Here is a 22,238-nt window from a genome sequence, read left to right on the forward strand (position 1 = left end):
ATTCCACTGCTGAGCACGTACTGTGTGCTCAGGAGATATCTGGTGTACGGAGCGGTATAAGATTTCAAAGGTTCTGCACTATTTTGAAAACAAAGTCAAAGCCACAGGCTGAGCTTGGGGTTGGGACTCAATTTGAAGTCACTTATGGGAAGTACAAAGAGCAACATGGTGCTGTCTAGGTTTCTTCCAGAACCCCGGGATTCTCCTCTTTTGTACTTTATTTGTGGGCTGTGGACATCACTGGGGAGTGGAGGACTATAGCACAGGACAAAGACCCAAGAACGAGAGCCAAACACCCAGCTAAGAACTGAGACCTAGAGTGCTCCCCCACTCGGACACTGTGACTTTAGCCATCTGACCTTTGACATAATTGCATAACAGATGACAGACCTGCTGGGAGCTTCATGTTCAGTCCCAACCGGAACAGCAGACAACAACCTCGGCAGTTTGGACTAAGGAAGGTTCAAATGAAGATGCTCAATCATGGGGGAAGGTAATTCCAGATCAGCTAACAGGGAGGCGTTTCTTTGCTGTTCCCGCTAGCATTAAGTGATAGGAATGAGTTTTAGCCCAACAGTAACTCTTATGGCTAACATCTGCATCAGTGTAGTCTCCATAATCCATCCATCCATCTGTCCGTCCGTCCGTCCATCCATCCATCCATCCATCCATCCATCCATCCATCCAGCTACCTGTCATAAACTAACCATCCATCTATCCATCCATCCAGCTATCTGTCATAAACCAATCCATCCATCTATCCACCACCCATGCATCTCTCCATATGTCTATTCATCCATTCTTTTTTCTATTCATCTATCCACCTACCAATCCATCTCTCTATCTGTCCGTACATCCATCTGTGCAGTCATTCACAATTTACCCACCCACCCATCATCCAAGCATTGATTGTCCTTGTTGAATAAAAGTTAATGGTTACTTCAAGCCTTAAAGAAAACTCCTGTAGAGATTGGGAGTTTAGGTGGAATTGGAGAGGCGATTCCCCTGCCAGCTAGACCTTCCAGAACATAAAATCTTTGCTTCCTTCTCCCCTGAGATACAAACTCCCCTAAATATACCAGTCAGTACTTCAGAGGCTGTGAGCATATAACATCCCCAGAGATTTGACAAGGAATTCAAAACTTAAGAGTCCAGAATAGGCAAGTTGCCTCTGGCACATTCCAACACTAAGAAAGCTTACCCAATGCTCCTCACCTAGGAGGCTGAACAATGGACCCCAACTCACTATTATGTCAGTGGAAACACAGAAAGGCCCAGAAAAGCCCAGGCAATTCCTTCACAAACACCAGTGTTGGACATCTCCTGGAGATATGACACCATGGGACACTCAGGAGCCAGCATCCTAAAGAAAGGGAGCCTGGCTTCTCCAGGTGTCCCCCTGAACTGCAATAGAGGCAGCTGGCTGCCAGCTCTGCAGGGATGACCTGTTCAGGGACTGCAGTGACACTCTGCCCCCAAACAGACACCTACTCATAGCCCCTAGTGGAGAAGTAATCACAAAGTAGCCCCAAGCAGTGGGGAAGCCAAAACAAAGAACCCCACTGTACAGCAATGAGGACAAAGGTCATAAGTGTGTCTCGCACTGGGCACTGTGCCTAGATGCTTAAATATATTAACTTATGAAGGCTTCCTAATTCCCTGTAAGGTGGGTGCTATTACCAACCTCATTTTACAATCAAGACACGAAGAAAGTTAAATAATACGCCTTAGGTCACAGGACCATAGCAGGATACAAACCCAGGCTCCTATGACCCTATCGACCATGCTTTCAGCCATGGATGGCTCTACAGCCACTCTGCTACCCCATTGCAGACATGGGAGCATCAAAGGCAGTCTATTTGATGGAGCTCTGAGCACGCCTTCTTCTCTGAGCCCTGGTGCAGGATGGTTCCTCTCACCTCAACAGTCCACAGCCAACATCCTATCCGTGGCATTGACAACATCAAACACATCATCAACCCTTCTTGTCTCGGCTCCATCTCAGAAACACTGGCTTCTTCACAGTGCACTATTTTTGCAAACTTCCGAGGACCAAATGGAAGGTGAGAGACAGGGCTGAGACAGGGAGAGGACAGGCAGGCCACAGGCAGACACCCAGGTTGCCAAGACTTCATTTTAAGGGACAGCATAGCCACCAGCCAATCAGATCATGCTTGCTCACAGATTCTGGAAGTCAAACTGAAAGAGAGTGTGCTCCAAAGGCCAGGACAGTTCCGCAAGTGAAAAACAAAAACCACCACATGTGTCACCTGAGTCCAGGGACCACAATGCTTTTTTTGATTAGGGGTTTAATTAAGAAAAGAAAAAAAAAACAGGATATGGATTCCTAACAGCATGGAAGCCCAGCCCCACTCAGTATCCTGTACAAAGAAAGCATTCCGTCATTTTAGCACCTTTCCCCGAGACAATAGGCTACATTTTTCCACCTAAGAATTGTTGGCTGGAAACCACAGCTGGAAGTCTGCGAGTGTGGACGTGGCTCCCTGAGGAAAACGATTAAGATTAACAGCGTTCCCAGGCCTGCTAACTGGTGGTTCAGATGCAGGGCTGGCCTTAGAATACATTGCCTTAAAGACCCTCTTCTGGAGCCTGGCGGTGGTGGCGCACGCCTTTAATCCCAGCACTCAGGAGGCAGAGGCAGGCGGATCTCTGTGAGTTCGAGACCAGCCTGGTCTACAGAGCTAGTTCCAGGACAGGCTCCAAAGCCACAGAGAAACCCTGTCTTGAAAAACCAAAAAAAAAAAAAAAGACCCTCTTCTGGGCACTCCGGGAGCAGGGGACCAGCGCACACAATCCCAAGGCCTGAGCTCTGGCAGGACTGGGCAGTGAAGGCCAAGGCGGAGAGCGGCAGGGGCAGGGCACCCTCAGGGCCTATTCTCACTGCTGCTGTAGAAAAAGGAAGCTGGCTGTCCACGGAGGCCTTGCCTAGTAACAGACTGGCCGGGGTGACCTTTGTGCAATAAAAGGCCATCCTTCAGTAGCACACGGGTGACTGTGGCTGAGATGTTCCTTGAGAAGTCATGTCCAGGGACTGAAAGATGCAGGAGCTAAAAGATGCAGTGGCAAACCCGCAGAAGACGCAGAGTATGCACTGGGGAGGAGAGGAAGGAAGAGGAGGGGGAGGAGGGGGAGGAGGGGGAGGACAGTGCCAACTTGAGAAATAAAATAAAATGGGCTGGAAAACAGGTTAACCATGGACCACCTAACTCCACATGCAAAATCAGACTCAAAGTGACTCAAAGATCTAAACTTTATGGTTTTACAAGTAAACCGAGGGTGGGGGATGGAACCCTTGATGGAGTTTTTCTGGTGATGCCAGCACTATGTAAACTGTACATGCTGGTGTGAGCCTGTCATCTCAACACTTGTCAGACGGGGACATCCTTATTTCCTGTCCAGACAGACACGTGGTGTTTAGGCAGTGACAAGAGATGAGCGCTGGGTTAATGAAGCACTCAGCATGGTCCTTCCCACATCGAGGAAGCTACAGGATAAGACTTAACAGGAGCACCCAGACCATCCTGGCCTGGGCGGCAAAGCTGGCTGCCCTTGCTCCCAATGATCTATAGGCGTTCCATGAAAGCAAGCCGCTACCTGGGACACAAGGACACAGGCCACTGTGGAATTCTCATGCCCACTGAGGTGTAACTCAGGGACAAGGGCTACCTCAGTCTACCCCTATCTACCTTTAGCACCCCTGGGATATTACAAGTTCCTCGTGGAGGAAGTAAATCAGGTGACCCAGAAGTCAGACCTTGCATCTCATAGGCTGAAAAGTTCCATGTGGTAGCCATACTCTCTGGCCCATCTCTTCTTTTTCTATTGAAAATAAAATTATTTTTGTAAAGCATATTCTGATCACAGTTTCCCCTCTGCCATCTCCCAGGTACTCCCCACCTCCCTATAGCAAGGATTTCTAACTAATATTTGGTATCCAAATTGAGAAATCCTATAAGGGTCAAAAATAGCATATATTTGAAGACTTGGTACTAAAAAAATGAAAGCTACATTATAAATAGTGTGATAGTTATTGTTTGCTAAAACAATATTTCAGATACATTTGAATGAAATGAAAGGCCTGACTAGACTGGACGGCGAAAAGGAATGGAGTTTGGATGCATGTTGTTGCAAGAAGGACTCTTGACATCGCTACACTGACTGAAATGGCCACAGACAAAATGGCAAACATCTGATTCCCTTCTATGAAAAACCTCAAACAGGGAAAATTACGGAGAAAGGGCGGGGTCAGTGGAGTACTGTCAATGAGTTCAGAATTTCTATTTAGAGAGTGGAAAATTTTTAGACGTAAGAAACTGGTGCTGGGTGAGGTGTTACCTCAGAACTCTGAAGTGCAGGCAGGAGGATCAGGAGTTCAAGGCTAGCACAGAATACACGGTTTGTTTGAGGTTAGCCTGAACTACATGAGATCCTGTCTCAAAACAGACAGGCATAGAGATGGTTGAATAACACTGTGGTTAACATCATGGAATTGCATTTTTAAAATGGTTAATGTAGCATATATATCTTACCACAATTAAAAACACCAGTTTTCTGATTTTCACAGGTGGCCGTGTTAAACAGACAAAACAGGAAAATCAAGCTAGGATTCACATGGAGAGAGAACATACGTCATTTGACCCATTGGGCCTGGGTCACCTCACTTTGTACTATTTTTCCAGTTCCATGAGAAGCTTCTTCCTAGGGCAAAAACTCATGGTTGCCAAAGTCACAGAGAGCAAGTGATGGTTGTGGGCAGAGTCCTAAACAGGCCATGTATACTTCCCCATCTAAGGCTCAGGGAATATTGAAGAAGAGGGGGCAGGAAGGATGGAAGAGCCAGATGATAGGGTGAGTGGTGGAATGCCCTGGACACAATACAAATGGTGCAATCACTAATAACAATGACTAAGGTTACCTACATAAGACCTACCCTACAAGAGTAAGTCAAAGAAGGGGGAGGGGCTCCTAGGGTCCTCTTCACTGCTGAGCTACTGGCTTTTAATTCTGAGAGACCTGGGATGGGGGATCACTGTCTTTAATTGTGTACTCACTTCTAAACACACCTGAATCCAGGAGACAGCTCCAAACCCACCGTCAGATTGCCCCAGTGAAACTCAAGGATGACAAAACAAATCTAGAGATAGGAATGGGACTAAGGTTTGTGGGGAAGAAGAGGGATGGACAAGGGTGGTAGGGTGGTGGGTGAGCAGGTGAGCAGGTGAGAGCGGTAAGGATGCCTTGTTCTGTTTACATGTGGAAAATGTACAAAATAAATTCAATTACCAATCAGCCAAGTGCATGAGTACAGAAGGGATAGTGAAAACCGGCAGCCTTCTCTCCTTGGCTTAAACAGCTGTCTTCAGAGAGGATCTCGGAAACATCTTCCCTCCATAGAACTTCCATGGACAGGCCTGAAGGAATAGCTACCTCCCCAACCTGTGTGTGTGTGTGTGTGTGTGTGTGTGTGTGTGTATACACATGGGCACATTTAAAGTTATTTCACCAATCTGGAGAGATGGCTCAGAGGTTAAGAATACTTTCTACTCTTCCAGAGGACTCAAGTTCAGTTCCCAGCATCCTCACTGCAGCCACAAACATCTGTCACTCCAGTTTTAGGGGATCTGATGCCCTCTTCTGGACTCGTTGGGCACTGTGAACATGTGCCACACATATACACATGCAGGTAGAGAACATACGCATAAAGTAAAACTAAGTTGTATAAATCATCCCACCATGTCCTTGTACTTCTCCAGTGGCTCACATCATGGTTCTCTCAGGCAGAGCTGGTCCACAGCCACTGGCTGCTGATCCCCAGGCCGCCACCTCTGCCCCGAATTCCTGCTTTAAAAACCATGCCTTTTCTTTCAGTCCCCATGGCTATGTGTGGCTATTTACAGTTACTTGGAGTCAAACACAGTCCTTACTGACTCAGTCAGGGAGAACAACCTAAAGGTTCAGCCTGATGTACTTCCGGGTAGCTGCCCCACAGGAGAATTCCTTGCTATAGAAAGTAGCCATCCCCAAGGCTTTTCTTCTTCCTCTTCCTCCTCCTCCTCCTCCTCCTCCTTCATTTTTTTTTTAAAGAAAAACAGCAACAACAAGGAGGAGCAAGAGCCTCAAGAAGGAAGAAAGATGCCAAGCAACTCTTTCTAAGTAGGAAGCATAGCTTTCAAACCTCCATTTTTGCCTCCTGCCCCATCTAGACATTCATTTATTTGGATAATCTGGCGAGAGACTCCCCAGAGTGCAACCCTGGGTGGGCCAGGGACTGCGAGGAGAAGAGTTTTTCTCCATGGAAAAGGAAGGTTCCTCTCCAGCCTTACAGGCCTATTGATCACCTGATTTCCCACACCCCTTGGGAAGCTAGTCAAGACCCAGAAGTGGCTGCAATCACCTTGAACTTCTGATCCTCCTGCCTCTGCATCCTGAGTGCTGGGATTATAGTCCTGTTACAGCATGCCTCATTTATGGGATGCTAAGGATGGAACCCTGGGCTTTATGCATGCTGGGCAAGCGCTCTGTCAACTGAGCTACATCCCCAGCTCAATTAGTTTTCCCTTTTTAAAAAAGTATATTTAAATGTAGTTATTATTCAGTATCCATGGACTTCTAGGAAGCCTCTCTCACTTCCCCATAGATACCAAAATCTGCGATGTTCAAGTCTCTTGAATAAAATAAATGGTGTATTGTGTTTGCATATGACCTGTGCCTATCTTCCCATGCACTTTAAGCCATCTCTAGATCCCTAATCACAATATCAGCAAATGCAAATGCTATATAAATAGTTATTTTATTGTATCATCAAGGGAATGACCAGGAAAAAAAACCCATGTACATTCAGGACAGATGAACTTTTTTTTAAGTATTTTTGATCTGTGGTTGGTTGAATACATAGATACAAAACTCAGAGATACATAGGGTTGACTGTATTGCCACAAAGAAAATCACAGTGGACCCAAACTGATGGTTTTGTATGAAGCTAGTTTAAGGAGAGAGGGTTTTCTTTTCAGTACAATGTTGTCAGGAAGTGGCCTTTGGGTAGACTTGTGTGCTCCCTTGAGATAGGTAACTGTGTGGCAGTTAGCACACCCTTCTATCTCCAGGCTGGTCCAAGAGCAGGGTCAGTGGTTTCCGGCCAGGTGAGTGGGCAGATCCAGAATTTCCTCAACTAGTTCTTGAATGGAGTACACAATTTCACAGCCCAGAGACAGAACCACCTCTGCCTTCCCAGCTGCCTGTACCTGTCCATATTAGGCAAAGAGGCACTTGACCTGCCACAGCCTGTGTGTGTGACTTCAGACGCCAGGAATGTCTGATAGGCTTATCCAAGCAGGAGATAGTAGCTGGGCGCTCCCAGCTTTACCCCTTCCACTCCTAACTCTCCCCTGCTCTCAGCTTCAGGCCTCCCCAATGGCTTCACTCAGGTCGTGCAGGTGCCACATGGCAAGCTGGGTCATGTGTGAGACCCACGACATGAGATCTTCATGGGGAGGTGGTGCTGAGGTGGCCATGAGGAAGGGTCACACGGGGGGGGGGGGAGGAAACAGCATGTGCCAGCCCAGCTGGATGCTCCCCAAATGCACGCTTGTCCCTCTACAGTGACAGAGGAAGAGGGCTGTCTTGGTTGTTCCATAGTTGTCATCACATCAGCATTCCCAAATCTCTGACTGGGACAGGAGTCCGTGAGTCATTTTCTGCAAGTGTGTTTTTCTGTAAGATGAACAGTGCCTGCTGGCCTGTAATCATCACCTGGTGTTATAGAGCGAGCCCAGGGAGATGCTGCAAAGATCACCCGGTGTTATAGAGCGAGCCCAGGGAGATGCTAGAAGGTGCTCTGGACTGGGTGGCAGGGTGTCTAGTCCAGGGAGGTTGAGGTGAGGTTCTTTGCCCATGGTCCTCCTTCCTTATAGCCTGGCTCTAAAGTGGGAGTCCTTTCCCCATCTCCTTCTTCCTCCCATTCATCCATCCATCCATCCATCCATCCATCCATCTTGCTTTCTCAGGCTCTTCCTGTCCCCTAGCCCCTCTTTCTCATTACAAAAGCAATGCCTCTTTCTAGATTGTCTTTCTTCTGTCCTCAGCTCTGCCAGACAGACTCCTACCTACCTGGCAAACTCCCACACCATCCACTCTCCTCCAGGAAGCATTTCCAGACTACCCAGCCAGTTAGTCATTTGTTTTCCTATATTCCTGCATACTGGGGCACACACCCCTCTCCTAACACTTGGGATACCAATGATTGTGACGGCTCAGTGTTTGCCGATCATGAACTATGCAGTAGACAACACTCAAGGACTCCACAAGGATGACTGTATTTAACCCTGACAGTCACTATGACAGTCACTGTGAAACAGATACATTATTGTTCATATTTGACAGAGAAAAGCATAGAGATAGTACAGTTGCCTGCAGAACGATGGAAGGCTTTACAGATACCTAGAGAAGCTTTGGTGAGTAGTATTAGCTCCATAACACTCAACTGATAAATTATTAAATATACAGATGAATAAGGAAGTAATTACATTCCTGGCTCCATCCTAAAAAAAAGGAAAAAGCTCAGGTGAGAAATTTTTTTTACAAGACAAAAGGCTCACCCTGAACTCCTGGTCCTCCTGCCTCCACCTCTCTAGTGTTAGGATTACAGATACGAGCAACCACACATAACTCTAGAACTATTTCTTTTTAAATATAATTTAAATTTATTATTATTATTATTGTGTGTAGGGATGTGGGCCATGGAATGTATATGGAGGTCAGAAGATATCTTTGTGGATCTGGTTCTCTTCTTCTACGCTTACGTGGGCTCAGGGGATTGAACTCAGGACACTGGGTTTGCATGACAAGTGCCTTTATCCATTGAACCAACATCTCAGTATCCCACTGGCAGTCTTTGTTGGGCGGTGTAGCTCAGGCTGGCTTCAAATACTGTGTAAAGGTAAATTAACTCCTTCTTTGTTGTTGTTGTTGTTGGTGTTGTTGTTGTTTGAGACAGGGTTTCTCTGTGTAACAGCCCTGGCTGTCCTAGAACTCACTTTGTAGATCAGGTTGGCCTTGAACCGACAGAGCTCTGCCTGCCTCTGCCTCTCAAGTGCTGAGATTAAAGGCATGCACCATCACCGACTGGCTGATTAATACCTTCTTACTCAGCTTTCAAACCACCTTTACTGTTGGACGACTACCTGTGGTGTGGGGATCTACAAACACCTGCTGCTGGGACAGATAACCTGAACCCCAGCAGTGCTCCTCCCTGGCTCCCCCAAACAGCTGTGGCTTCCTGTCTGTCCCACACCCCGCACATGTCACCTGCCAGGTGAAGAGAACACTATTCTCTTACATTGCTTCTAGAATTACATACGTGCATGGATTTGGAGGTGTGACTGCTCTATACCAAATTACATATTGCAGGTTCATCTGGGCCTGGCATAATACCTACCCACCTGGATGTCACATCTGAGTCAGGTGTGGCCCGAGCGCCAAGGTGGCATCAATCTCGAGAGAGTTCATACCATTTGATCCTTGGTTCACCCCATTCTTATCCAGAGCCACACCCAGGGAATGAATTATAAAGAGCCTAATGAAACTCTCATAAATATTAATAGGTCATAAACAACCGTCTCGGGCTAAATTATGCAATGCACACTGGTGCCAGTGCTCTGGAGGCCTGCTAGGTCATTCTCATTTCTAGGCACCTCCGCTGGAGCTCTTCTCCCCGGAGATCCTGGTCCTCCTGCCACTGCCAACAGCACACAGGCAGGTGTGGATGGAGATTTGGATGCAACCACAACACTTAATACATGCAGGTGGGGGGCTGATAAGCCCAAATCAACTCCAGATGGTACTGAATCATGTGCCCCCTCAATACAAAGAAGGGGTCGGGACGAATTGCATTTGTGCCCACTCATGTCTGTGGGCTAACGGGGAGCTTCCATTAAGCCAGGCATTCATCGCGCCTGCATTATCTGGAATAGGATTTATGATCAACCACTTGTTTGCTAAGGTCTAGTATTTCTTATCTGGCTGATGCTAAGCATAAACTATTATGTCAAAAAAAAAACATACTGCGCGAACAAGTCAGTGTTTGTCACGTGGGAGGACAGGTGGGACCCATCTTCTGTGGTTTGGCTTGACTCACGAGAACAGCAGCACGGCCTCTTAGAGCTGAGTGCCCATCACCCATGCATGAATCTGGCATGGGAGGGCCTGACCAGGAAAAAGTAAGCAATAAAAGAGAACACCTGTGTTTGTCTGCACTCCCAGTCCTGGGAAGCTGCTCCACCCATGTGTCAATCATGTGTGGAAGGGCTGTCAATTGCAGTAGCCAAGTCTCCTGGATTTTATTATTATGAATCCAGAGTCAGGGCAATAAAAAAAATTCACTATTGAGTTGGAAGAGAAAGATTTACCTTTTGGTTCATAGACCTGTCAAGATGGGACCCAGACATTCCAAGAGGAGAGGAACCTGACCTCGGCATAGAGCAATAGAGCAAAATAGCCAACAGGAAGCAAAGAGAGAGGATGAAAGACTGCATGGTGGGCCATCTTGCCTCCATGAGTGAATGGTTTCTCTGTCAGCTTGACTGGTTTGAACTGGGCTGCTGAAAAGCCCAGCAAAAGCAACCTTAGAGTCTCAGTATAGACTGCCGGTACCTGTTCAGCTCTTCCGCTCCTCAGCAAGGATAAGACAGACTCCCAGACATTCCAAAGGCCTTCATTCCCCTCACAGAGGCCAACAACTCAGGCTTGGGGCCACTACTATTGACTGAAGCACCACGAACTGAAGATGCTCTCGTTTTCTTTGTGTCTCAGGTACACAGAGTGACCTGTCAGCCACACAGCATGGAGACTCTGCTGCTCGAAGCCACTCAAGCTTGTAAACTAGGACTGGCCAGACACGACAAGCCACCCTCTGAGTGATGAGTTTTCAAAGTGCACCCTCAGAGCCAGGTGTGGTGGTGCATACCAGTAAGCTTAGCAATCAGGACGTGGATGCAGGAGACCAGGAATTCGAGGCTGGTCACCAGGACGGAGTGAGTTTGTGGCCAGCTTGGGCTATGTGAGATCCAGGCTCAAAACAAAAGACATTGTGTTAGCCAGTCTCCCTCAGAATGTTCACCTTTGGATCGGCCACCAGGGCAATGCCACTTCCTAATAAAACAGTCTTGCTAGGCAAGGTGACTGACTCACACCTTTAATTCTGGCACTGAGACAAGAGAATTGCCTTGAGGTCAGAGCCAGCCTGGGCTAACCGTTCTAAAAAAAAATCCTCCATGAGAGACAGTGTATCAAATAGTGACCACACAACTTCTTTCTATGGTACCCTCCTTATATGACTTTCTTGGGGGTTGCAGGGACCATACATGGAGTTCTTTTAAAAAGAAAGCTACCGTATACAATGACTAAAAAAGGTAACTCAATTCCCCAGAGAGCCATGAACCTGGAAATTACAACTTTGAAGGAGGCATTGGTGGGAGGGGCACCCAGGGCATCTGTCTTCCCCCTTTTCCTTTGTCACCCTGGTGTCTCTGCTTGAAGCTAGAGTGTGACAAGTTTTGGACCAGCATGGGGGGAGGGGGACAACAGATGGGGGTCTCTTCTCATGGCTGAAACGCATGTGGTTTTGGTACAGTTGGAACACTGGCCTGTACTCTGCACATTGGTGTATGGGGCTCAGGAGCTTGGCAGCTGCCTCCCTGGGGCAATGGAAAGCAGCCGTATCCCACGGTGGCCTTAGCCACTCCCCATCACCAAAACAAAAACACAACAGGCTCCATTGCTATGGAGAGTTCAATCCTCTTGTCCTGGGATTGGCACGAACTAGAATTCCATGGGCTTTGCTGAGCTACCTCCTGAGAGAGATCTAAATACCGTGCGTTCAGCGTTAACCTAAACACACAGCCTGGATCTGCACCAGCAACGAATCTCAGCTTTAGCAGCCTGTCGAGAGATGACATGTCAGAGATGTCAGAAGAGTGATGTTCTGGGCCCTAGGTTCACTGAGGCTGCCAACAGTGGGCCACAGGGCACACAAGCAGTTTAGGGAAGACTATCTCATCCACAGGTGTGCTCCTGAGCAGAGACACGGATCCTGGGAAAGGGGCAAGGAGATGGTCAGAAGAAAATATCAGCAACTACCCCACAGCTCAGACTGGGAAGACGGCTCAGTGAGCACAAAGCTTTCTGAGTGGGCATGAGGATCCGAGTTCCAATCCCCAGCAGCCATATAGAATCTAGGCATGGAGACAGATATCCACAAGCCCAGCATTGAGGGGACAGAAACAGGAGGATTGTGGGGGCTCACTGGCCAGCCAGTCTAGCTGGAATAGTGAGCCTGAAGCTCAAAAGAGCGATGTGGAGAGCAATAGAGGAAGATGGCTGAAGTTGACCCCCGGCCTCATACGCACACACACAGGCAGTGTGTCCATCCACACCCCACCCCACCCCACCAAACCAAACAGGAGGCTTTATAAAATGTTCACTGCCAGTAGACAGGCACTAAATGACACATGTTAGGTGACACCGTGCTTAAGCTGTAGACTCAGAGCCACCGTGCCTCCTAGAAGTATGAACGCAGCTAACACAATTGCTTTCTCAGTCTGCACATCTCTAGAGCAGCACAGGGACCTCCCGCAAGTGTCCGATGCTCAGATGAGACGAAGGGTACCTTGTATACAAAAGTTGCTCAATAGAGAGCAGGACCCACAGGCAGCAGGGTTGTAGAGACAGGAGGACTAGGAGATGGGGCAGTGCCATTTGTTTCATGTCCCCATTTTGCTTTTGGCTCCTTCCCTTGGAGAAAGTACAAAGGGGTAGCAGTGGCCACCACAATTGGATCAACTTCAAGGCACCCCTTCCAGGCAACAGAAGCCGTCCCCTGAAAACCACAATATAGCACCCACAGGCACATCTATTAAGAACCTCAAAATGGCAAGATAACATCTCTTCGGTTTCTTTTCCATGAGAAACGTCCGTGGGGTCCCCTTACCTTGGTGTTCATGCAGGCTTTCCCTCGCTTGTACTCCTTGTGGGCGCCACGCTTATCCAGCTTGTGCCAGAGGGCCTTGGCCTTCCAGGTGTTCACCTTGGACTTGAGCTGAGAGTAGAAGTTTCTATGGTCCAGCGGATCTAGGTCCAGGAGGCAGGTGAGGACGTTGAAGGCCTGGAGGGTGCCTTTGCATGTGGTAGCTTGCACAAAGTTCTCAAAGACCTGGCTGGCCTGGGCCTGTTTCTCATCCTCATTTTCTCCCATGGTTCAGGAGCTGCGTGGAACCGTGGTGTGGAGGGGTCCGAGGGCTACCATAAAGTGCTTGTAAAGGTGTCACACCTGCAAAGGAAGGCGTCGACAGGTGAGTCTCACATCCTCTAAAGGGACTAAAGGGCTGCTCTTGATTCCGCACGCTCACCGCTCCACCTGGACCTTATTTGGAGAAGGTCCAATGTACCTTCTAGCCTGGCATGATGCCTTGCTGGCAACCTCGCTCCCCAGCCCCCAGTCCTTTCCCTGGCTGGAGAACTGCAGATTGCACCCAGCTATATAAATATACTCCAGAGAATGTCAACAGGGCTCAGCATGGCTCTGGAAACAGGGAGTAGGGAAAAGGAAAAGGCCAGACAGGCACAGCCGATTTAGCCCCTATGGAAACCTATCGTTTTTGGTGCTGCAAACGGATTGACAGGAATTTGACCTGGTTATAATGATGTCACTGCACAGGTAAAAAACCCCATAGGCCATTATCTTCCTCCAGGCACTCTGACCCTTTCCACTGATCACCCTGGGGTCAGGTTTTCCCCAATACAGGTGACAAGTGGCAACCTCTTACAACTTCTGTTTCTGGAATCCACCGGAAGCATCTACATCAGGCAACCAGAAGACAGAGTGATATGGCCTTCTCTTTGCCAATAGTGAAAGGATTCTGGTCTGTGCAAAGCCAAGCTGAGAGCTGTCTGAACGAGCGACTGGACTGATGGAACAGGGACATGCAACAGGGTGTTCATTCGCATCGCTGAAATATTTGCTTGGGTTTGGGGCATGCTCCCCGCCTCCCTCTCTGGGTCATTCTAACCTCAAGCATGTCTTAGGAAAGTCGTTTCAGCTTCAAAGGGATGAAATGAAGGAAAGCCACTTCTCCAAAGCAAAGTTTTTTTTTTCTCTAAATGCATACTTAGAACAAGAAGGCCAGCGAGAGGGCTTTGAACTGGCCCCAGTGTTGGGATTCTGAGGAACCTGGCAATGGGAGACTGGACAACACACAGAGTAAAAGGCCCCAGGCAGCTTCGTGCTTCCCAGATTGGATCATTTATGAAGGGCACATCTGGATCGGAGGTTGGTTTCAAAATATCCAAAAGCAGTCAGGAGGCTGTGTGTGTTTTTTCCCTAATGTCTGATTCATCCACAACAGTTTCTGTCACCTTGGCAAATATCAGCATTGCACTGGGTGCTGGGAATACAGAGATGGCTCGTGCAGAGAGAGACCCCAGCTGGGGAAGAAGATAGAACAGTGGGCAAAAGAGCACTGTAGCATTTGGACAAAGAACCTGGGGTTTCTCAGAGAAGCCGGTATCCCACTGAGCCTGGAGAAGCCTCCAGGAAATGCCAAATTGCTTCTGTTGTAGGAAGGAGAGGGACTGCAGTCCAAGGTCAGGGAGTGGCCATTATGGGCCACCCTTCAGAGGCATGAGTGGGGAAAGAGCTGGTTCAGTTACAGCAACAGTAAATTCAAGGTGTTAACAGCTCAGGATTTCTGCAAAAAAAGATCAGGGGTTCTGAGATCAATCGTGGCGGATCTCCTCCAGGCCAAGGGGTATACATGGCTCATATGGGAGCCTATTTCCCCCTCCCGCTCTTCAAGGGCATCTGCTGTGCAGGCACTGTGCCCACATGGAGATTAACCTCCATCCCTGTGCGAGGTCTTAACTTGCACATGTTGGCCAGGCCCATCCTTCAGGAAGGCCTACCTCGATACCCTGATCCAAGCTGCCCAACTAGTTACACAGGTGGAGAAAGCTAGCAACGCCAGTGCTCTGCCTAGCTTGGAGGAGACATGAATTCCGTCTCTTGTGCGCCCTTTGCTCCTCTGACATCCCCGGCACTTGCCTGGCATCTCACATCAACACTGTGGCCTCTCTGTGGGTCACACTTGCCACCCAGAAAGCACCCACAGGAAGCAGGGCTCATCTGCTTCTCTGAATGTGTTTACGTTCCCAGACTTGTCTATCTTTGGAACCAGAAGAGTGTGGCATTGCATGGGGGCTGTGGAGGGCAGCTAAGAGACAAAACAAGGCTCCCTCTACAATCCCTAGTGAGGATGGATTGACCTTGGAGTGCAGTGGGTGACCTTGGAGATTTGGGAGCAGGTGAGCAAAGCCCCTTCACCGCCACATAACCTCATACAAACCACTGAAATGACAAGAGTCGGTTTCTTCTAAGGGAAGGATGACAACCTCAGGCCAAGAAGTGCTGGGCATGTGTGGTAACATATGCAACGCATGTAACACACGTTATATCCAAATCCACTCGCTTCTCCCAGCTTCCTATCTAAAATCTGTCTAAAACTGCATACCATTAGCAAGTATCAAGCCAGATCTGTCTCCCAGGAGACAATTACAAACCTGAAGAACTTGTCTTCTCTCTCTCTCTCTCTCTCTCTCTCTCTCTCTCTCTTAAAATCACTTAAATCTTGGACTTCAGTAGAGGATGAGGCAAAGGTGGTGTGAGGGTCTGGGGGTGTGAGAGTTCCCAGAACTGGCTCTTATCTAGGGTGCGATAAGAGAAGCGGGGAGTAAAGGGCCCATGGGAGGATTTTGGCTCTGGACACGAACCCCGCTGTACCAGGCTTGAACACGCCTCCCTGGATCTAAACAGTCTCCGCATTTTTAAAGACTGGATTGCCAAGTCATACCACTTTAAGATGGCACTGTCACATGGTGGGTAGCCATCTTTGTGGGAACATCAGATCGTTTATTCAATCAAAGAAACCTGTGCCTGGGTCAAGGCTGAAGAACTTGCCAGCTGTGTGACATGAGACACACCATCTCAGTTGGTAACCTGACAATTTTCTTGTCTGCAAGATGGAGACAATACTTCTCACATCATAGGATCACAAGAGAGAAATGCCTTCAGGTTGGGGTGTACTTACTGTTTGCTGGCCTTGTAACTAGCACTAATCTTTCAATGGTTCAAACATCAGCTCAAAAAGAAACATAACCTAGGGCTTAGAAGGCTTCCCAAAGCATTTGCCTAGCATGCGCAGACCTAGAACTGACAAAAGAACAAAAACAAACAAACAAACAAAAAAAAAAAAAAACAAAATACAAGCACAACCCCAAACCCTGCTAGGTTAGCTTCCTATGTCAAGAAATTACAAATATCTTAAAACTACAGGACACGGCCCATCCCAGTAATCTCAGCTCTTAGCATGTTAGACTAGCCTGGGCTACATAGGAAGACCTTTTTTTTTTTTTTTTTTTTTTTTTTTTTTGGTTTTTCGAGACAGGGTTTCTCTGTGGTTTTAGAGCCTGTCCTGGAACTAGCTTTTGTAGACCAGGCTAGTCTCGAACTCACAGAGATCCGCCTGCCTCTAAGACCCTGTCTTAAAACAAAACAAAAACTCTAGAAGTCAAGAACATCAGTTCAGAAGATCTAGGCCTGAGCTCTCTTCTTAGCCATGTAGTCTTGGGCAAATCTCCAAATTTGTGAGTTTTAATTTCCCCATATGCCAAGGGGGAATCTCACCCAGGGAGTTTTGATAATAAACTGAGAACACAGAGTGCATACACGCAATGTTGGTCAGGGGCCTGCCTAGCACTGCGAGGGGGACACAGTGAGTCTGAGCCTTAAGCTTCCATTTTTTTTTAGAGATTTGTGGGTTCATGACCTCTGGGAAATACTCATACCAGCTCCAAATGACAAAGGCCAAAAATTGTTAAAGCGGAGTTGAGCAAGGTGGCTCAAGCCTGTAATCCCAGTGCTTTCAAGGTAGAAGCAGGGAGATTAGGCAGGAATTAAGGGCACCCTTGGCTACAAACTGAGTTCAAGGCCATCTTGAGGCTACACAAGACCACAGAGTCTTAAAAACAAGAAGAGTACTTCAATCAGAGGCTCCTGGGTGGCTGGTTCTTGGTAGTCTGCCCTTTTAACCACCGCCCAGATGTTGCCTCTCTGGAGTCTGAGACGTAGTAGAAATAGAACCAACTAGCTAGAAATATGCAGGGTTTTGCATTTTCTGGGAAGAAACAAGATGTGATGTGTCGTTTCCAAGAATAGCCCGCAGAAGTTTGGGCTTTGTTGACTGAGTCCCTTATTTGCGGTTTTTCAGCTTCCCTGCCTGTGTGACTTCATGAGTCAGAGACATTCCCTTCCCCTGCCTCTGACCATCCAGAGTGAACATCCGGAGCCCCATACTGCAGGTGACACCGTAGTGATGGGCTCAGTCCGCAGCATCTGGGAGACAGAGGTCACAGTTCGCACGACAAGCCTGTGGTCCCTCTCTGTGTAAGTGCCGGGACTCCTGAGTCCTGGCTGGCCTGTGTACTCACATTTAGAACTTCACTCCCGAGGTGTCCTCCAACCGATGGCCAATATAACAATGACTTGGGGGGAAAGGTGGAGTTCCTGAAAACTTATGGAGGCCTGGGAGGGACATGGGGTAATCATGTCCAGGAGAGACATTCAACCCTCTACCGTACCCACAGACAAGGTCTGTTTCAAGGTCACTGCAAGCTAAGAACAAACTCTTATGTCCTTTTCATGCCAAGCTGCCCTCTCTCAGGTCTGCTGCAGCAAGGGGTCTCTGAGGGAGTCTCAGCAATGACCTAGGTGCTACCCTGTACTCCGTGTGGATAGGAAGCACCACCAGCCTGCTAGCCTTTTATACTGCAGAAAACCAGTCATGGCTACTTGAATTCCTAAGCTGAGGTTAAATCCAGCTAGGGGTGTGGTAGGAAACACTTCCCTCATAGCTAGTTCTCTGTGGAGCCCCCAGAAATGACAGGAAGCCCTGGTCCCCATAGGTGGCCTGAAACCCTAACTTCCCATCTGGCCCTCCATTTCTCTGAACACTAGGCAGCCAACATAAACTGGGCACAGCTCCAAGCCTGGTAACACAGGCTTATCAGCCTAGTGACTCAAGAAGCTAAGGCAGGAGGATGGCAATTTTGAAGTCCATCAAGGCCAGCCTGCACAGTTTCGTTAGACCCTGTTTCAAAATAAGAACTGAAAAGATGACCAAGAAGCTAGCTCAATGGAAGACTTTTCTTTTTTTTTAAAAAATATTTATTTAGTTAGTATACAATATTCTGTCTGTGTGTATGCCTTCAGGCCAGAAGAGGGCACTTGACCTCATTATAGATGGTTGTGAGCCACCATGTGGTTGCTGGGAATTGAACTCAGGACCTTTGGAATAGCAGGCAATGCTCTTAACCACTGAGCCATCTCTCCAGCCCAATGGAAGATTTTTCTAATGCTAATGTGTGAGGCCCTGTGTTCAGCCCCAGTTCTAGAAAAGACAGGGACGTCTGAGGTAGAAAGGGACTGAAGGGCCCCCTGTGTGTCCATGTTCTGTGGTGTGTCCACCGGGCACTGCCTGTCTTAATCACTTCCATAGTGGGCTGTGCATCGGCTCCAGGCCTCCCACCTGTGCCCTGGCCTCAGCCATCTGTCAGCCCCAGAGAGAGGCATTGTCCAGCCAAAGTGTCTTTGCTGCATAATCTCTCAACCAAGAGGTCACCCCAGAGGCAGTTCTTTCTACTCACCCTGCCTGGGACCTCTCTAGGAAGGGATAATGGGAAGACACCCAGGGATAAGCTGTAATAATACTAACCTGACCCCTAGCTGCAATGGGGCTGGAAACACCTGTCACCCCAGCACCCCCAGCCCCAGGTGACCACTGGAGGACATTCCAGTCCACTGTAGGTCCCGGCCTTCCATTCCTGCTCTTGCACCACGATCCTGTCCACTTACTTGTTCCTGGCCTTCAGGTCCCTTTCCTCTCTCTTCAGTGGTGCCTGCGGTCTGGTGTGATGAAGCAGTCTCACGGCTCACCACTTCCTGGCTTCCACCCACTACGGGCTTGAGCCACATGCAATGCCAGACACCAGGATGACCCAGAGAATCAGTCCCCAGCCTCCACCCTCCAGGGTCTTACTACCTATGTCCTGTACATGCCAGGAGGTGGCAAGAAGGAACAACAGCTAGCCAGCATTATCCAAGGTCACTGCCTCACAGGTACCTCCACCCAGGAGTTCTGGCAACAAGCCTGTATGTTGCTCACTCTCTGTCTTTCTGTCTCTCTCTCTCTGTCTCACTCCCTCTTTCTCCCCCCCCCCCTTTCTCAGATCATAGAAAGAGGTCATCTCAAAACATGCCCATTTGTTCCTTTCTGTATAATGTACTTATAACTTTGCTATTTGTGGTCGCTATTTTAACATGTGTTTGTATATCTGTGAGTGTGTATGTATCTAAGGGCACACATGGGTGGATGTTATCATGTATATACATATATTTAAATTTTTCTTCCCCAAGAATTTCTGGCCGCACCCCACATCTCCAGCTAGGACTGCTAAACCTCTCTTCAGGGCCTCCTAGGAGAATCCCCGTGTGAGGAAGGTGAAGCTTCAGTCACTGCGGGCCCCTGCCTTCAGCCCTGCTGGGGTAGCTTTAATACTACCCAAACCCCTTCACACATCCACAGTCTCACTCATGTGCCTGTGATTGACAGGGAAAAGGGAGGTTCCAGGATAAGTAGCCTCATCAGATACCATATGGGCAAATACAGAACATGCTCTCATAGTGAGACCCACACTTTCAGCCTCCATAGGTGGGCGCATGTAACAGAAATAGCGTGTGTACTTGCTCAAGTCCTTCCAACCAGCCCCCAGTTACGCTGGCTAATTTATGTAGCCTGTGACGTTTTTGGGCAAGGCTTCTTGAGTTACAGCATCCTGAACAAGGAAGGATTAGTGCATCCTTATCTAGTTCCCAAACATTTTACAGGACGCATGCACAGCTCAGATAACTCCCTCCAGTTGACATGCCCCAAATCCAGGAGTGTCTTTCCCCTGCTTGCCATATTTAGCCTAAGACATGGCTTCATGCTTTCCCCAGCTATGCCCAGTGCTGGGTATTCAGGTCTCACACCAGTGCCCACCTGGACCACAGCACTGGCTCTTTCCTGCAGGAAAGAAAGAACAGTCCTGCATAAAGCCCTGCCAGCGACAGACTAGTGGGGCTTATAAATCTCCATAAGGTAAGTTCCCTTCCAGTGTCTCTGCTTCCCAGACCACACGGCCACTAAGATCAGTATGGCAGGGCCCTTCCAAAGAGCATGTCCTTCGCCAGGAACGGTAGTTCATGTCTGCGATGCCTATACTCCAAAGGCTAAGGGAGGGAGTTCCCAGAAGTTCAAAAACAACCTCGGCTACATAGTGACTTCTAGACCAGACTGAAGGACACTTCTGCAAATAATCTATAAACTAACAATAACATTAACAACACTAAAAACCCAAGTGTCATGTTGTTCCATGGCCGTGTGGGACAGAAACGATGTGCTATCCACCTATGCCTTGGCTATGACATCACACGTCTGATGTGATCCCCCTGGTGGAACCCTATATATTTGGTCAGCAAGATAGCACACATATCTCCCCATATGCCAAGTCCATCTTTGCTCCCAACGCTCGGCAGGCTGTTCTGCAGGACTGTGGGCTAGTGACCACACACTGGGATTTCAAACTCTTAGTTTCCTGAAGGCTAGCTTGCTTGTCTCAGCGATGGGAAGAGAATGGAGCTGGGCATGGCAGGGCCTGCCTTGAATCGCAGCAGCCATGAGGATGAGAAAAGAGTATCCTGCAAGAGACCAGGCTAGGCTACTTCACAAGGTCATCAAGAAAAACCTTAAAAACCACAACAAAAGAAATCATGTCCTTCCCGTGTGCACGAGAGGGCCATCAATGCATGTCACAGCTGGTCTATGCTTACAGAACCCCAGCAGTGACTCCATTAGGGAAACCTGTGTCCTTAGTTACCCAGTGGGTGCTACCTCTAGTAATCAAGTTCAGAGACAGAAAGTAGAAAGAAGTTGGACGTAGTGGGGCATGCTTATAATTCATAATCCCATCACTGAAGAGGCTAAGGCAGGAGGATCACGGTTCAAGGCCTGCCTAGACTATAAAGCCAAATCATAAGAAAATAGAGGTGGCCAGGGTATGAGGGAGAAGATACGGGAAGCCCTTAGCAAAATACAGAGTTTCAGTGTAGGCTGATGAAAATGTTCTGTGGATGGATGGTGGTGAAGGCTGGACCACAATGTGAGCATCCTTTGTACCACTGAGCTGTACACTTATAAACATGGTTAAAATGGTAAATTTAATGTTATGCATACTTCATTGCAGAAACAACAAGTAATCAGATCCATACAAAACAAAACCAGAAAGACCACCACCCAAGAGCGGAGGTGCCCGAGAACAGGGTGAAGAATGAGTAGCGTCATTTTCAGTGAAGCCGATTTTTTAAACCATAGCAAATAAAATAAACTATTACACTAATGGGAGAAACACATTGGTTCTTATTTGGTGATGTGCCATGACTTTAAATGTTTTTCAGAGTTATCTAGGTTTCTCTCCTACTTCCCTTCCCATCTCATCTGGGCCCAAGAAGCTTCTGGAAGCTCATCTACCACGCTCCCATTGTTGTCTTTTGTCCCCTTTCCACAGGATCTCATGCTGACATATTTCCTCCCACCTGGCACCTATGAAATCCAATTTCAGCACCCCATGGGAAAATGGGGTACAGGATCCTTAGTGCTAATCTCCAAAGCCACTACCCACTACCCTCACCTGGGAGAATACTCCCATCCCCCAGTCCCTGTGGCGACTGCTCCTCTGGATCCAGGGAACCCTCCTGCCTGTGTGAGCAGAATCCTGAAAGCAACTTGGAGACACATCTGGATCAGCCTAGAAGGTACAGTCTTTGGTGTGTGCAAACACCAGATGTGTTGCCACAGCTCTGTCCCTCAATCGAGTTTCAACATAACTTTATTGACTAACGACCACTTTAAAGATGCTACCTCTGACTCCTCTTGATTCATCAGAATTCTGTTGTCACGCAAAGAAGTCGGTTATTCATAAGGCAGTGTGGGCTCCCTCACATACCAGACTTTGCCAGTCTTGGGTGGGCAACAGTTCTGACCGCATCTTCGTCCGGTAACTCTTATGCTCCTAGCCTC

At 48.1% G+C, this 22,238-nt stretch overlaps 1 protein-coding gene across 5 annotated transcripts in view; it reads right to left on the bottom strand.

Moving 5' to 3' along the window:
* Mical2 (microtubule associated monooxygenase, calponin and LIM domain containing 2) overlaps positions 1-22,238 on the bottom strand; it is a 205,425-nt gene that overhangs the window by 144,971 nt on the left and 38,216 nt on the right. For all 5 annotated transcript variants that reach the window (XM_050125902.1, XM_050125898.1, XM_050125900.1 and 2 more), the window contains exon 3: positions 13,004-13,342. In XM_050125902.1, coding sequence (XP_049981859.1) covers positions 13,004-13,267 — 264 coding nt within the window. In that variant the 5' untranslated portion in view covers positions 13,268-13,342. The remainder of the gene's footprint in view (positions 1-13,003; positions 13,343-22,238) is intronic.

The sequence above is a fragment of the Alexandromys fortis genome, unplaced genomic scaffold, assembly GCF_014885135.2.
Source record: "Alexandromys fortis isolate MF-2015 unplaced genomic scaffold, M_Fortis_MF-2015_v1.1 scaffold_250, whole genome shotgun sequence".
Lineage (NCBI taxonomy): Eukaryota > Metazoa > Chordata > Mammalia > Rodentia > Cricetidae > Alexandromys > Alexandromys fortis.